General features: G+C 32.4%; 1 protein-coding gene across 12 annotated transcripts in view; it reads right to left on the minus strand.

The window, feature by feature from the left end:
- The window catches only part of PRPF40A (pre-mRNA processing factor 40A), a 53,181-nt gene that overhangs the window by 8,562 nt on the left and 29,709 nt on the right, over positions 1-14,910 (minus strand). For 8 of the 12 annotated variants that reach the window (XM_074336467.2, XM_074336474.2, XM_074336463.2 and 5 more), the window contains 11 exons: positions 14,406-14,516; positions 12,757-12,877; positions 12,473-12,526; positions 10,897-10,921; positions 9,745-10,116; positions 8,420-8,528; positions 7,823-7,887; positions 7,288-7,452; positions 5,522-5,630; positions 4,545-4,695; positions 3,620-3,753 (listed from right to left, as the gene is read on the minus strand). In XM_074336467.2, the coding sequence (XP_074192568.1) occupies positions 3,620-3,753; positions 4,545-4,695; positions 5,522-5,630; positions 7,288-7,452; positions 7,823-7,887; positions 8,420-8,528; positions 9,745-10,116; positions 10,897-10,921; positions 12,473-12,526; positions 12,757-12,877; positions 14,406-14,516 (1,416 nt within the window). The remainder of the gene's footprint in view (positions 1-3,619; positions 3,754-4,544; positions 4,696-5,521; positions 5,631-7,287; positions 7,453-7,822; positions 7,888-8,419; positions 8,529-9,744; positions 10,117-10,896; positions 10,922-12,472; positions 12,527-12,756; positions 12,878-14,405; positions 14,517-14,910) is intronic. The other 4 variants (XM_019751730.3, XM_074336442.2, XM_074336458.2 and 1 more) reach the window with 1 other exon arrangement.

Below are 14,910 nucleotides of genomic sequence, written 5' to 3' on the forward strand. Positions count from 1 at the left end.
AGGTTTCAGTTTACTATGGCCCAAAATTCTGCTCCTAGAATTCCTATACCTGCACTGTCCAATATGGTAACCACTAGTCAAATGTAGCTTCTAAGTACATGAAACGTGGCTAGTCTGAATTGAGATATCCCATCAGTATGTAACACACAATGATTTTGAAAATTTATTACTAAAAAAAAAATGCCAATTTTTAAAAATACTGATTGCATGTTAAATATTTTGTATATACTGGGTGAAATAAAAGATTATTAAAATTCATTAAAAATTAGTTAAGAAATTAAAATCATGCATGTGGCACACACATTTTTATTGGATAGCACTGCCCTGAATAACACCAGACATCTATAACTCCTATCCAAACAGTAAACATGTCCATACAGTTTTATATTTCCAAAATTCGTTTCAAACTTAGTATCTATCTGTTTGTTTCTACTGTTCAACATATATGGAACACTATCTTAACCCAACCCTGTTGTGTGATCAATTTATTCACTTGCTCCCTCTTTTGAGTCCCTAAAATAGCTTAGAAACCATCTTCAGTGATGTTGTCTAGGATCCCAGAATCTGCTTCACTCATCACACCTGCTTCGTTAGTGTTTTTGTTTCACTTCCAGGTGGCTAAGATCTGATAAAGCCATGGAATTTTGATACAGAGTGCATTTCAATAGAGAATAGAAGTGAAAATTAGAATCATTTGAGAATTTTTTTACATATAGATTGAAATTCAGATATTTATAATTTTACTTTTTAAAGATCAATGGATGACTCTGATGTGAATTCAGGTTTGAAAACCATTATGCTAAAATTGTATGTTCATACTCTTTCTATTTATTAACCCCGTCTTGGAGGAGTGGGGCAGGAGATTAGTCTCTTACATTATGGAAAACAAGTTTGCTTCAAAGAAAACTGAGCCTAGTATTTCTCCTTCTCTTAGAGGAGAGGTTCTCAACCTTGGCACTCACTGCTTTCAGAGACAATTTAATATCCTGCCCCCATCTCTTTCCTTCTTTTTGTCTCCTTATATGTTCTTCATAACATAACTATTCATAGATACACTTGAATTCCAAACCTTCTAAGATCTATCATTCAATTCTTTCTTTATTCTTTCTTGACTGATTGCTCTTACTCAAGAAAAGCCATCGTCTTAAACCTGAGCTTTTCTCTTATCATCAAAATACTAGAGAAAGGTTTTATTTTGCCTCTATTTACCCTTAAATTATTTGGAAACCCTTTAACTTTCCCTATTATGCCAACAGTCACTAAATACCTTAAATATTACACGTAACACTATTCTTTCAGTCTTATTTCATATTCTTAACATTCGCTACTGTGGGTGGGATCTGCTATCTCAGCAGTTTCTTAAAGAATCATCTGAAAGACTGATGAAAAACACAGATTATTGGGCCCCACCCCCAGATTTTGATTCAGTAGGTCTCATGTGGGGTTTGAAAATCTCCATTTCTGTAACTTCCCAGGTAATACTGATACTATGCATTTGAGTGCCATGCTTTGAGGACCACTGCTCTATCCTAAACAAACTCCATCTTGCTTCTGAGACAGTATACATTCCCTTGTTCTCCATTAAAGCCCCTGATCAATTTTTTCTACTCTTGATATGAATTCAAATGTCAGTTTCAAGACAAAAAAGAACAACAACAAAAAACTCATCCATTCCTTATCACAGATGTGACAAACAATTATATTACATGATTGGCAAATGAGCATTCAATAAAATGACAACTATCAACATAACCGTTATTACTGAGAACCTTCTTTCCATTCATGAGCTTTTATTTTAAATGTCAATCTTCTAATTCATTTTTCTGACATTCTAAATATACCCTGACAGGTAATGTAGTAACACAGGAAATTACCAAACTGAATATCGAAAGCAAAATCAATATAACATGCTAACACCAGTTGTATCAATGGTAATCAGAATCCATGCCAGATACGTACCAATCTGTTTAGGTTTAGCCAGAAGACTCACGTGGCCTTTACATTAGGATTTCTCCTATGTGTTCTCCAGTCCTAGTCTATTCTATTTTCTGTGATCCAGATTTCCTTATTTTTATTATATTAATATTTTACCACATAGGTTTCCTTATTTTAAATCATTCCAAAACCTTTATAAGAGATATTAAAGCTCAATGGTTGCAGAAGAATATTAACTGACCTCCTAAAAATCTGTTCTCTTCTTTCTAGGCACATGGCTGCTTAGTTAAAATCTAGTTTTTCTACCCTCCTTTGTAGCTACTTATGCCATGTGACTAAATTCTCAGCAACTGAGTATTAAGGAAGCAAGTAGAACTTCTGTATCACTGGACTGAAAAAGAACTGCCCGTTTAACTTTTTCCAGACTGAAATGTGATCATGAGAACAATATACTCCTACATCATGCAGCAAGGCTAAGGGCCTAGGGCAACTCTCAAAGTATGGGCCATGCATCACCATCACCTGGAAACTTACTAGAAATGCAAATTCTCAGAACCCGCTCCACACCTATTGAATCAAATTCTGGTGGTGAGGCTCAAGAACTGTGGTTTTAACAATTCTCTGAGTGATTCTTTGGGAAACCATTAAGATAAAGGAAATCCTCAAAAGTATTAAATGTTAAGTTTTTATGGAATGAGGACGGAAATAATGCTATTAGCTGTGACATTTAAGATGGTTAGTAACCTTTGGCATGGTGGTCTGAGTATTTTTTAAAAGCCTGCTAGTTGATTTTTATGCCCGCTAAGTTCTGAGAATCACTACCTTGTAGTATGGCAGTATGCCCCACCCTAGACCAAACAACCGTTATTTCAAATAATAAACTTCTTTAAGCGCTGTAACTTACAGTGTTTAATGGAAGAGACCCTGTAATTAAGACTGCAGATTCAAATTCTGGCTCCACTATTCAGTAGTTGAATTTGAGTAAGTCACTTCCCCTCTCCCAGACCATCTCCTTATCTGTATAAAATGGACATTAAAATAGTACCTACTCTTATAACACAAGGTTGTCATAAAAATTAAGAGATTTAAATTTAAAATGTATAAGCAGTAAGCAACCAATGCTAACTGCTATTATAATCATCATCACTAAAATGGGCAATCTGGTGAAATATAAAATGCAAAAATTCACTGGTCCATGATATTCTCCATTACTGAGAGAATAAAAGCATTTTCAACTTGGAGTTGAAAACGAGACACTAGCCTATATAAAGGGTATGTAATTTCAGCTGTGTATATAGCATTTCAGAATCATGGCCCATCCTCCAAACTATACCACAATGTTCCCTACGATTCTCTACAGCCTGAAAACCAACTAGTACTAATGACTCATCACACACATTTTGTTTTCAGTCTTCCCTCATCCTATTCCTCTTTTCCAAGTTAAACTTTATCAGTGGGCATCTTAAATAGCAAATGTGCTACAGCGTTCTATGTTCCCCTAGACCAAAATGCTGCTGTCTTTAAGTTCTATAATTAGTTATGAATCTACTTAAGAGTTAAAGGTATGTGAATACTCCATAAAACCTAAGTTAGTGATCTGTGATCAGGTGTCTCAAAATTATTTACAGTAGTGTTCAAGCTCATTAAACATATAAAATTAAGTTAGAAAAGAGATTTTTATTACCTGAAAAGATTCTCTATTTTTTCGCTGTCGTCTCCTTTCTCTCAGCAAACTCTTCTGTTTTTCTTCTTCTTCTTCCTTTTCTAAAGCCCGAATGTGTTCTTCGAAGCAAATTAATGCATCTTCTTTATCCATGTCTAGTTTTTTTCAGTTAAAAAAAATTAAAATGTCAAATATTAGTAAGGAAAGCATTAACTCCCTATAAATTTCAAATTCACCTTTCCAAAATACTTGTATTTAAACTTAAATATAACTTGTAATCCTCTAACTAGGAAACATTTAAGGAAAATTCCAAAAAGATCTCATTAAAAGATACCCTGCATCATAGGATGAAACAAAGACCATACACACGACACAACTAATGAAAATAAAATTATTATGATAAAATTCATCAGAATATCAGAATTACCCAAGGAGTTTTCAAAGTATAGAATTCTAGGTTCTATCTCAAACTTCCTGAAGCATGGGATTCAGAGGAGTAACCAAGAAAGCTGAAATTTAAAAAGCAACTAAGTAGGTCAAAAAGACAAACTTGGGGAAGCTTAATCTAAAATAATGCTAACACATTTTTATTTTTTTGCAAATCTTTAAAGTCATTACTTCAAGAAGACAGGGTGAGTAAAATGTGGTAATTAATTTGGTTCTTACCAAGTCACATATAAATGGCAAAGACAGTCTCAACTGACCTATGATAAACATATTTCAAGGATTATCTGATAAAGCTAACTTCAGGTTTCTGGAAGAATATTTTTATTCTGAATCACAGAAGTCAATTAGAAAGAAATATCCTATTTGGAAACAAACAAAACACTTATCTACAAACGGACAAACAACTGTAAAATTCAGTTAACGGTATCATAAAAAAAGTGAGAATTCTTTGCTGCTGGACTTTTTAAAACTATTTCTACCATTTAGTTATTAAGCTTACTCTGTAATTCCTCATCCTCTGCAAAAGTTGGATTATCCATCAGATACTGCTGGGCTTCGGACCAAGTGGTGGAGTATGTTACGTTAGCCATGTTGTCAAGTATGTTTTTTAAGGCTTCCCAGTTTCTCTTTCGCAACTGCTTTGCTTGCTCCTAAATCAGAAGTATGAATACGTGTTTTGAAGTTCAGAGAGAGTATTTTTGAACTGCAATTAATTAAGGTTTCTTTACATTCTAACTGATGACCAAATTTCAAATGTTACCCATTTACTTTAAATATTAATGTTATTTACTTTTCCAGTGCTCTTGCCTAAATGCTTGGCTTGGTACTTACACATTCAACTTTTTTACCTCTTTTCTAAAGCTGCAATCTTGAAAACACATCTCTCCTTTTCCCCCACAATAAATGTCTCTTCCTACAACTACATATTAGAGAGACTGTGTAAAACTAAAGTTACTGCAGTCAAATCACACAATGAGTAAGTGCTAAGGTCTTCAACCACTTCCAGCTACATTCAAATTTTTGTTAGTAATAAATTTCTGTAAGTCTCTCAAAACCTGGATAATATACAACTTGGTGCATAGTAAAAGTCATGAGCAAAAAAGGTGTTTTAAAACACTATCCTACATTTCAGTGGAAACCATTACATTTCTGGCCTTCTTATAAAAGAATCATAAATAAATGCCATTATAAGCAAAAATACTGAATATTTTCTAAACTAATAAGCTAAAAAGAAAAATTACCTAATCTTTCAAAGTAGGCATAAGATAGCCAATTAATGACAATTCAAGTATAGATAAATCTGTACCTACTATTATAGGCGCTATCTATTTTTAAACCTACCTTCTAATAAACAGATCTGTACCACATAAAAACTGGATAACCAACAAAAATGGACATGTTATAAAGTAACTCCAAATCAGAATGAAGAAACATTTTATCTATAAACACCAATAACTAAGAGTGAATAATAAATACCTTTTCTTTTTTTGAAAGAAAGAATAAAACATCTTCATAGATTTCAAGACGATCACGTTCTGATATTGCATTCCAGACTTCCAACTCTCCAAACATTTGCTCAGCTTTTCTATTTGTTAAAAAAATTAGATGTTACTCTATATTGGCTAATAAAAATTTTAAACCATTTTAATTTTATACTAAATTTAAAATCACCAAGTGAACACTCTTTTCCACTCTAAGTTCACGATTATATCACAAAGGAAAACTTTTGGATAATTAAGTAAAAGAACAAAACAGCGTAAGCCTCCATTTCTCCTTATAGAGGGGTTCATTCCAATTGAGCAATGTTTTGTAGTCAAGACTATCTCTATTTTTTAGAGACTACCAAACTGCCCATGGAACTAAATTATAGGACTTAAAAAGGCTGTCAGAAATTTAGCTAACACATAATATAGGAATATTTAAAGAAACGATGTCTTTCACTAAAGCTTTTCTGGAAGAGGAAAATAAGGAAGCACATAGGAAAAGTGAACTAAATAGCTTATTGTACAAATGTTAACATTGAATTACCCACCATTTTAAACAATAATGCACTCTAAAATCAAGAATGATATACAAATGCGTTTTCAAAATGCTATACTTAATGAAAATAGCCTGCTTCTACCTACAAATACAAAAAAAAATTCAATTCTTATATTAAATAGAAAGGAGTCAAGCTTTACTTTGTTTTGTATTAGTTTCAGGTCAGGTATATAAAACGACACAACTATTAGACATTACACCCCTCACAAAGTGATAACCCCCCCTCCAAGTCTACTATTCCTCTGACATTATATACAGCTGTTACAATATCACTGACTATACTCCCTATGCTGTACTTTACATCCCTTGACTGTATGTATGTATATACGTGTGTGTGTGTGTGTGTGTGTGTGTGTATGTATGTATAGTTGACATTCAATAGTATTCTACATCAGGTTCAGGTGTACAGTGCAGTGGTCAGGCATCTACACAATCTATGAAGTGATCCCCCAGTAAGTCCAGTACCCCTCTGGCACCCTACATGATCTACACATTACTGATTATATTCCCCATACTGTACTTCACATCTCTGTGACTATATTGTGACTACCAATTTGTACTTTCTAATCCCTTCACCTTCTTCCCCATTCCCCAACCCACCTTCCATCTAGCAACCATCATTTTTTTTCTCTGTATGTCTGTGTCTATTTGTTTTGTTTGCTTGTTTATTGTTCTTTAGATTTCACATATAAGTGAGATCAAATGGTATGTCTTCCCCGGTCTGACTTATTTCATTTAGCATAATGTTCTCTAGGTCCATCGGTGTTGTTGCAAATGGTAAGATGTAATTCTTTTTCATGGCAGTGTAATACTCCATTGTATAAACGTACCACAATTTTTTATAGAATCATCTATTGATCGGCTGCACCAATCTACAATCCCACCAACAGTGCACAAGGGTTCCCTTTTCTCCACATCCTCACCAACACTTGTTTGTTGATTTACTGATGACAAGTTTTGATTATTAAATTAAGTCTTTCTCTTTTTATTCTAGTCCCTAATTAATAACTCAACGAGTCTACAAGTTAGGCATATTCCACATTTAACTATTGATTTATCACATATGCACCTAATGAAACTGCCATGTTCACAATCATCTATTTTTATTTAATGAGCATCTACTTTGGCTTAGTTACTGCACTTGGCAAAAAGTCTGACAAACAGTGCAGTAAATATATACAATGAATCACTAAAAATCTTACTTGTATCTGGTTGTGGAAGTCATTTTCTCATGATTTTCAAGAAAACGTTGAAAGGATTCTTTAGCCTCTTTGTATTTTGATCTTGCTTCTTCTTTTTCTTCTTTCTCTGTCTGGACTTTATAAGCATTAAAAGCCTGCTTTTTTTCACTCAACTTTGCTAAAGCACTAAATAATAGAAAAATAACACGTAAGATTAAATGAAGGCAGGATGATCAAATGTAAGTACTTTGGAAAAGAAAAACACGATTTCATTCACAAATTAAGATAATTTCAGTAAGATATTAAAGAAATGATTATAGATAATAATACCTACTTTAAAAATAATTCTAATTTCATCTGTAGCAGGGTACTCAAATTGTATGACAAGCCTTTTGGCTTTTGTCTTGTTCATATCAGACATAAAACAACTCTATTCTTGGTATCCAAAATAACAGAAGACAATGGAAGTGAGAAGTTATACTATTTTACACAATTCTGAATTTGTTAGGATTGCTATGTTCAAAGTGAAAAGTAAATAAAAAAATCAAAGCGTTACCTGTATCGTGGATCATTAATGATCATTTTCATAGCTTGCTCCCAGGAAGCATTAGATGGTACCCGCTGAAAACCATTTAAATAAATATTAAAATTTCACAGAAATACAGTGAAAGTCATACAACAAGGGAACAAAATATAATAACTCACTGCAAACATCAAGCACTTCCCTTTGTAGGAGTTTAAAAAAGGTCTAAAAAAATAATTTCTTATTGAAGCAAAGCAAATCTGGATAATATACCTATACACTAAAAAGAAAACTTAAACTGAAATTTAAAGAGTGTGAATACTTTTTAAGACTAGTGATTAAAAGAAACAATTTTTATGAATAAATACGCTCATATCAAATACTGCATAATACCTTTGTACATAACAGTTTTTCTAAGTCAGTTGCATAAAAATGTTCTTCAAAACAAAGAACAACTTTAGTTCTTTTCAAATTTGAAAAAAGGTTTTTTTTCAAATATATATTTGCAATTACAACAGTTTATGAAATTCGTACTTTCAATAAAGGCCTCAGAGTAATGACTGCACTAAAGAATAACCCCACTTATTAGAAAATTACTGTATGTCATATAAAAATCTGTAATAGAAATACCTTTTCTTTCAATAACTCTTTAAATGCTTGCTTTGCCTCCTCTTTTGTATTCCAAGTATAGGTTTTTTTTGCTGGTTGGCTTTCCTCCTCTTCTTTTTTGGGAGTAAAACTAGAGAGAAATTTAAACATCCTATTGATTATTTAAATAAACATTTGCATCACTTAGAAAAATTTAAGTATGTGATGAAATTTGACAATTTTAGAAATCTCCTATATGATCCCTTCACATTTTACCTAAACATAGAAAAACAAATTATTGTGGAAAAAATAAAGTATAAAAAGATGTACAAGAATGTTATTCCAAAAAGTCTAAATGTCTACGACTAGAAACACTTAAAATATATGTAAATGTAAATAATAAATATTCCATCATTCAACATGATGGGGTATATGTACTTCTATAGATGTGGAAGGTGTCTCATATATATATGCGTGGATTTTAAACGCATAGAAAAATAACAAAATATAAATAAAATGTTAACAATTACTCTTTTATGCCTTCAAATATACAATAGATTTTTTTTAACTTCTATACATCAGAAAAATTATAAAGCTAATTTCACTTTGAGAAATGTATACAAGAAAAAGATTTACAAAAAGGGTAGTAGATGAAAGCAATGTGCTTAATTAAGATGGATGATCATGTTTAAATTGTCACATCATGGTTAACTTTTTTATATATGCGGACATCATTCAAGTCAAGAAGCATAGCCAAGGTTACTTTTTATAGCTGCATAAAGCATAATAGCTATGTGAAATATTATTAGATTATAGGGTACGCAAGTACTTGCAAACTGTACAACTGAGACATGCAGCTACTTTGCTTTAATCAAAAAGTATACCAATTTAATCTAGTTTTCCTACATCCTGCTGTTAACCTTTATTTTTGTCTACTTAATTTTTGCTTGTTTGTTCAATATCAAACAACAGCACACTTCCTTGCAGTGCTGTGCCTTAAGCCATATTTGAGACTAAGGCAAAAGAAAGAAAATAATACCGATCTTGTCTTTATTTAAAATTTTGGTATTTTATTAATCATAGACTTTTTGTACTGATTTTGTTTTAAAACATTACACCACAGTATTATATATCTTGATTACTGAAGTTTTTGGCACCTTTAAATTTGTGCCTCACCATATCCCCAGCTCTGCTTCCTAAAACTTCTGTGGATTAGTTTTACCAACAGTTTGACAGCATGACCTTAAAAGTGATTTACTAGCTAAAGACTTATGCTTCGATTCTCAAAATAGTAACACTTAATAGCCACTGACTAAATTAATTTCTTGTCTGGTACTGATTTGCAGAAGACAAGCTACTCAACTTACTCAGCTACAGTTTCCTGCTTTGTAGTTTCTTCTCCAGCATTACTAGACACTTCACCACTCTGATCCTGACCAGCAGGCGTACTAGTAAGTTGTGCTTGTTCTTCAGTTGAAATTGTTACTGTGTTTTCATTATCTACAACAGTAGCAACAATTGAAGTAACTTCAGGCTCAGGAACAACTGGAACAGTTCCACCCACAGTATTGGAAGCAGAGGTGGAACCACTGGCATTGGCTGCAGCAGCAGCTGCAGCTGCGGCTGCTGCTGCTGCAACAACAGCAGCTGCTGCTTCTGCAGCAGCCATGGTGCTCATTGTGGTTGGAATTTCTGTTGTAGGGACTGGGGCTGACGCTGTGCCGCACTCTTCTTGCTTACTATAAATGAAAAAAAGAGAAAACCGGTCATTTCATTACCAATAACCTCAAAGCCAAATAAAGCTAGTTTTCAATTACCATTGAAATAAATAAACAAGAGAAATGCTTAAAAAGGAAAAAAGGCAGTGCTGCCAAACTATTAAGTCATTCAAAAAAATTAAAACCACAGAAAATGGATTTAGTTAATTTATAGCAAACATTTGTGATAATGTTGATAATATTTATGATAGGCACTCAGGCAACATTTTGCACTTCCCAAGTCTAATAATTGTTTTCATTTACAAAATGCCCTATCAGATTGCATTATGCCAAAATCTGACCTATCGTACGTTTCTACAAGAATTTTAAATTTCATCCATTAAAAGAAAAACCTGAATAAAGAGATACTGTGTTTCCCCGAAAGTAAGGCCTAACCGAAAAATAAGCCCTAGCATGATTTTTCAGGATGACATCCCCTGAACGTAAACCCTAATGCGTCTTTTGGAGAAAAATTAATATAAGACCCGGTCTTATTTTCAGGGAAACATGGTATATGGATATAATACTTCATTCATTCCCAAATTAACTCAAACCAAATTTTGGACTTTCTTATAACAATCATCTTAACTTATAAATGATGCAGCCCAAATTTAAATAATCACTGTCTAGTCAAGCATCATTTGTGTATCTTGAGTAAATATCCCTCTTCCCACCCCAAAATCCTCCAAAGATACCAAACCATCAGGTCTAACATGTTAAACAATCTTTATGCAGACAGTTAGAACAAGAATATTTGCTTACCTGCTTTCTTCAGCTTTGATCATTGCTATTAAAGAAAAAAAAGAAGTTATGTACTACATAGTTTTTAAATACAACCACTGAAAACAAACTTTAAAAGGAGATAAAGAAGTTTTATACAGTAAGATTTACCAAAAAAGAAAAAAAAAATCAATACTTTTACAGAGCAAATACTTGTTCTAAAGTTCCAGGACAGCAATTAAAGAATGAAAACAAATTTAAATAGTTTTTAGGAAAGTTTCTCCCCATATTGCTGCTTTCCCAAAGATTGCTGGCTATTGCAAAAATTCCCTGAAGTATTTGCATAATTGTGGAATAAAATAGTATTTTCCCCAGATATAAAACTATTTTTTAAGTCATTAAATTCAAAATAGAATCAAATATGTATTTTGAAATTCCAGCACCTACATACTAGCAATGACAGGTAGATAAATAGTTATGCACAGCAACTATTCATAGTAGGGTTGTATCAGAAATGAGCTTGATAGGCCTTTACATGAATAAACTGGGAATCTACCTATCTACAATATTATTAGCCAATGCTAATATAGAAATTTAAATTCATTTTTAAAGATTTGCACTCAATATTTCAGCTTTCTAAATTTTTTTTAGGGGTAGCAAAAATATCTTATTTGGAATCATCAGGGAATGAGGTGCTACATGAAGTGATAATGGAAAGGTTAACTGAAAATATTTTAAAAACAATCATTTCTGAAAATTTGTTTAGGATGGCTGATAAAACACACTAGAGGGATTTATCGCTATTCATATATATGAACATACTTTTCAGATATAAATGGTCATCTAAGATACAATGATCACTTAAGCTAATGAGGTGACACAGGGAAAAGTACATAGACTTAAGACCATAGTGCCTTTAATTTTTTACTCTTTCCTGTCAGATGTCATTCCACATTGGACTCCTTTATTAGCCCCATTCTTCTACAGTCTGTTGCTTTTGACCTGATAATACTTAATGACACCAGATTCTATTAGAAGTGAAAGTAAAAGAACTAAATTCTCTATTCTTACTCATAATCTTTGCTATTTTAAGTCCTGGGTTTCATATTAGGTAGTATTTCTACATTTTAATGGGTATTTTGAATAGTTGAAAATGTTTAAAATTCCTCCCTTTGTAAGACAGGCATGACATCTTGCTTACCTTAATTCTCCCATAACAAACATAAGGGCTATTTTGCCATGTTGTGTTAATATTAAAATCAGCATTAAGTGCATAGTCTTACAATCTATTAAAATTTAAACTAATAGGGATTCAAGATTCTCTGTGATCTGCTAAGTGGGTTCAGTCACATTCCATGTATGCACCAACACTCACAGCTATATTTAGAAATTTTGTACGTGATGTCCTTGTTCAATCTGCAATGGTACATAATTTTTAAAAATCAGAGTACAACTTGAAAAGCTACAAGCTCATTTATAATATAACCCTTAAGGGAAAGGAATTCTTTGAATTAGATTTCTCACTGCAGATTTTATCCAATTGTGGTTAGTGAACATTAGTGACATACTCTAAAAATTGTTAAATAATGACAGAAAATGAATTATCAAAGCAGCTCACCATGCAGGTTTGATTTTGTAATAAGACTTCCAGCAACAATGGTATTCTGGTATCCTAGTTTCAGTGGAATCAAATCAAATAAAAATCTATTTAAAATCTATAGAACTGAGATCTAGAGCAACAAGAAAATAAGAGCCCATAAAACTTTATACCACTTAAAATGTTCAAATACTTAATTAAAAAAAAAAATAAGGCCTTTGAACAATCCTATTAAGGATTGTTTCAGTGTGAATGACATATGTATGTATAAAATTAACATTAAGAATTATTTTTTTCTGTTTTACCTTCAAGATCCTCAAGTTCTTTAGGTTTGGCCCAGCGGGATTCTTTTGTTTGAGAATTATAATAGTAAGGCTTCCCAGAGTCAGATTTGTACTCTTTCCAGGGGCATTTAGATAAAAGTTGCTGAAGGAAAATAAAAACCTTTAGTTAATAGTAATATACCAGGGCGCCAAAAAAAAATGCATACACATGACTTGTATTCATCTTTTGTTATCAGCATATATTATTACAATTTTAATAGTTTTTTCCTTTCTTAAAATGTGTATACATTTTTTGTCAACCTCTATATTTAATATCACTCATCATTTACATCACTATTTTTACTAGATATTTATCAACCTATACAATTCTAAAGCTTGTAAGATGATAGTATACAGCTGCCAATTACAACATACTTAATAGTGGTGTTAAGATTTGAAAATATTACTTAATCTTTATAATATGGTAACATTTATACTGTTATTCCAAATTTATACTGTTACTTAGAGAAAGTAACTTGTCTAAGATAATATAGCTATTAAGAGGCAGAGGCAAGATTCAAAACCAGGTCAATCTGAATTTCAAATCCTATGTGCTCTTGCCACTTATAACCCCAGTCACAGGTAAAAATTACCACCCACATTTCACAGACTTCTCAAATACTAATACAAGTATGAAAAACCTAAAATTTGGGAAAAAGCAAAATATGGTTTAGTCATGCTTAGATTTCAGCTTCATAATAAATAATTTATTACAAATCTATGTGAATTACCTTATATAAGGAAACAATATAAGTATGATATACTTAAACCCTAATACATAGAATTGGTTAGGGTAGCATGACAATGTTATTGAAACCTCAAATGCAGACAGAGTCTTGGGAAAATATATAATTGATAAATCTCACTATGTTAATATTGGGATAAATAAAAAAATAATATAATTATCCACCAACCTCCCCTCCCGAGTATTGCAGTGCATATTAGTATGGTGGCTGGAAAATACTTTTAAGTAAGAGGGGAAAACTAAACATATGTTGCCAACCAGGAAAAACCTTTAGGACTCCAGAGTTCCTCAAGTGCAGTACTGCTTACTCAGTTTATTCCTTCAATTTTACTTCCTTATCTGTATATTTTGAATGATAAAACTTGCATCATAAAATGAAAAATACATACTTCTGGGAAGGTATTTTCTAGAGACAGGCAATTTCCCACTCTAAGAGAAGGAAGTAGTCGTAATTTAATTTCATCTCCATTAACTCAACCCCATTTGGAAATTTTAAGAACTCAATGGAAATCATCCAGCTTTGCTATGAACAGAAAAACAATTTGAAATGTGAATTTAAAAAAATAAAGGGTAGTCAGACAGTCCCTTTTTTCCTTCCAATTTATTTTTTATATCATCTTTCATAAATTGATGCCACCCAACAAGGGTTCCTGAGCAGGGGGAAATCAGTAAATAAAACTGGCCTGTCCAAAAAGGGAATGAGTTTTGTCTTTTTACCAATTCGTGAGATTTTATTAACCCTTTACTCCTCTGAATGCCTTTCTGAGATATAAGCAGTACTATCTAAATAGTCAAACACTTAGGAAATCCTTCAAAAAAAAAAAAAAAAAAAAAAAAAGACCCAATCTACTTAACAATCCCTAATTTCCAGCTCTCAAACTTTTACCTCAGCAGGTGTTTTAAGGTCATCTGGTTTCTCCCAAGTAGACTGTTTTGTTTCAGTATTATAGTAGTAAGTCCTTCCATCAGGTGATTTATGTTCAGTCCACATTGACTTCTAAAGAAAAAAAAAAATTACAAAAACAGTTAAATTACTTAACAGTGCCACTGACATTAGTTTCAAAGCACTAAATGAAAAAAAGTATAAAATGGGCACACTTTTGACAGTTTACGTCATTTAGAATAATTCATCAATGCAAGTAGGGAGATAACTGAATATCAGACTGTAAATGTACTTAAAAAGCAGAATCGATCAATTCAGGTTTTAGGATCTCTCTACAAAGTCTCAGAATTGTAAGGATATGACTGTTCTCCTAAGAACAGTACCTTTGTAACTTAAGCACATAAGACAATCTCTCAGCAACACACATCTATGCCTTATGGGTAAAAGAGAATACATGAACTAGATGCTAATGTAGTAGTGGACTGATTCATGAGTGCAACAACACAAA

This window comes from Rhinolophus sinicus, chromosome 17 (genome assembly GCF_057876585.1).
Source record: "Rhinolophus sinicus isolate RSI-liver-muscle chromosome 17, RSI-T2T, whole genome shotgun sequence".
Taxonomy (NCBI): domain Eukaryota; kingdom Metazoa; phylum Chordata; class Mammalia; order Chiroptera; family Rhinolophidae; genus Rhinolophus; species Rhinolophus sinicus.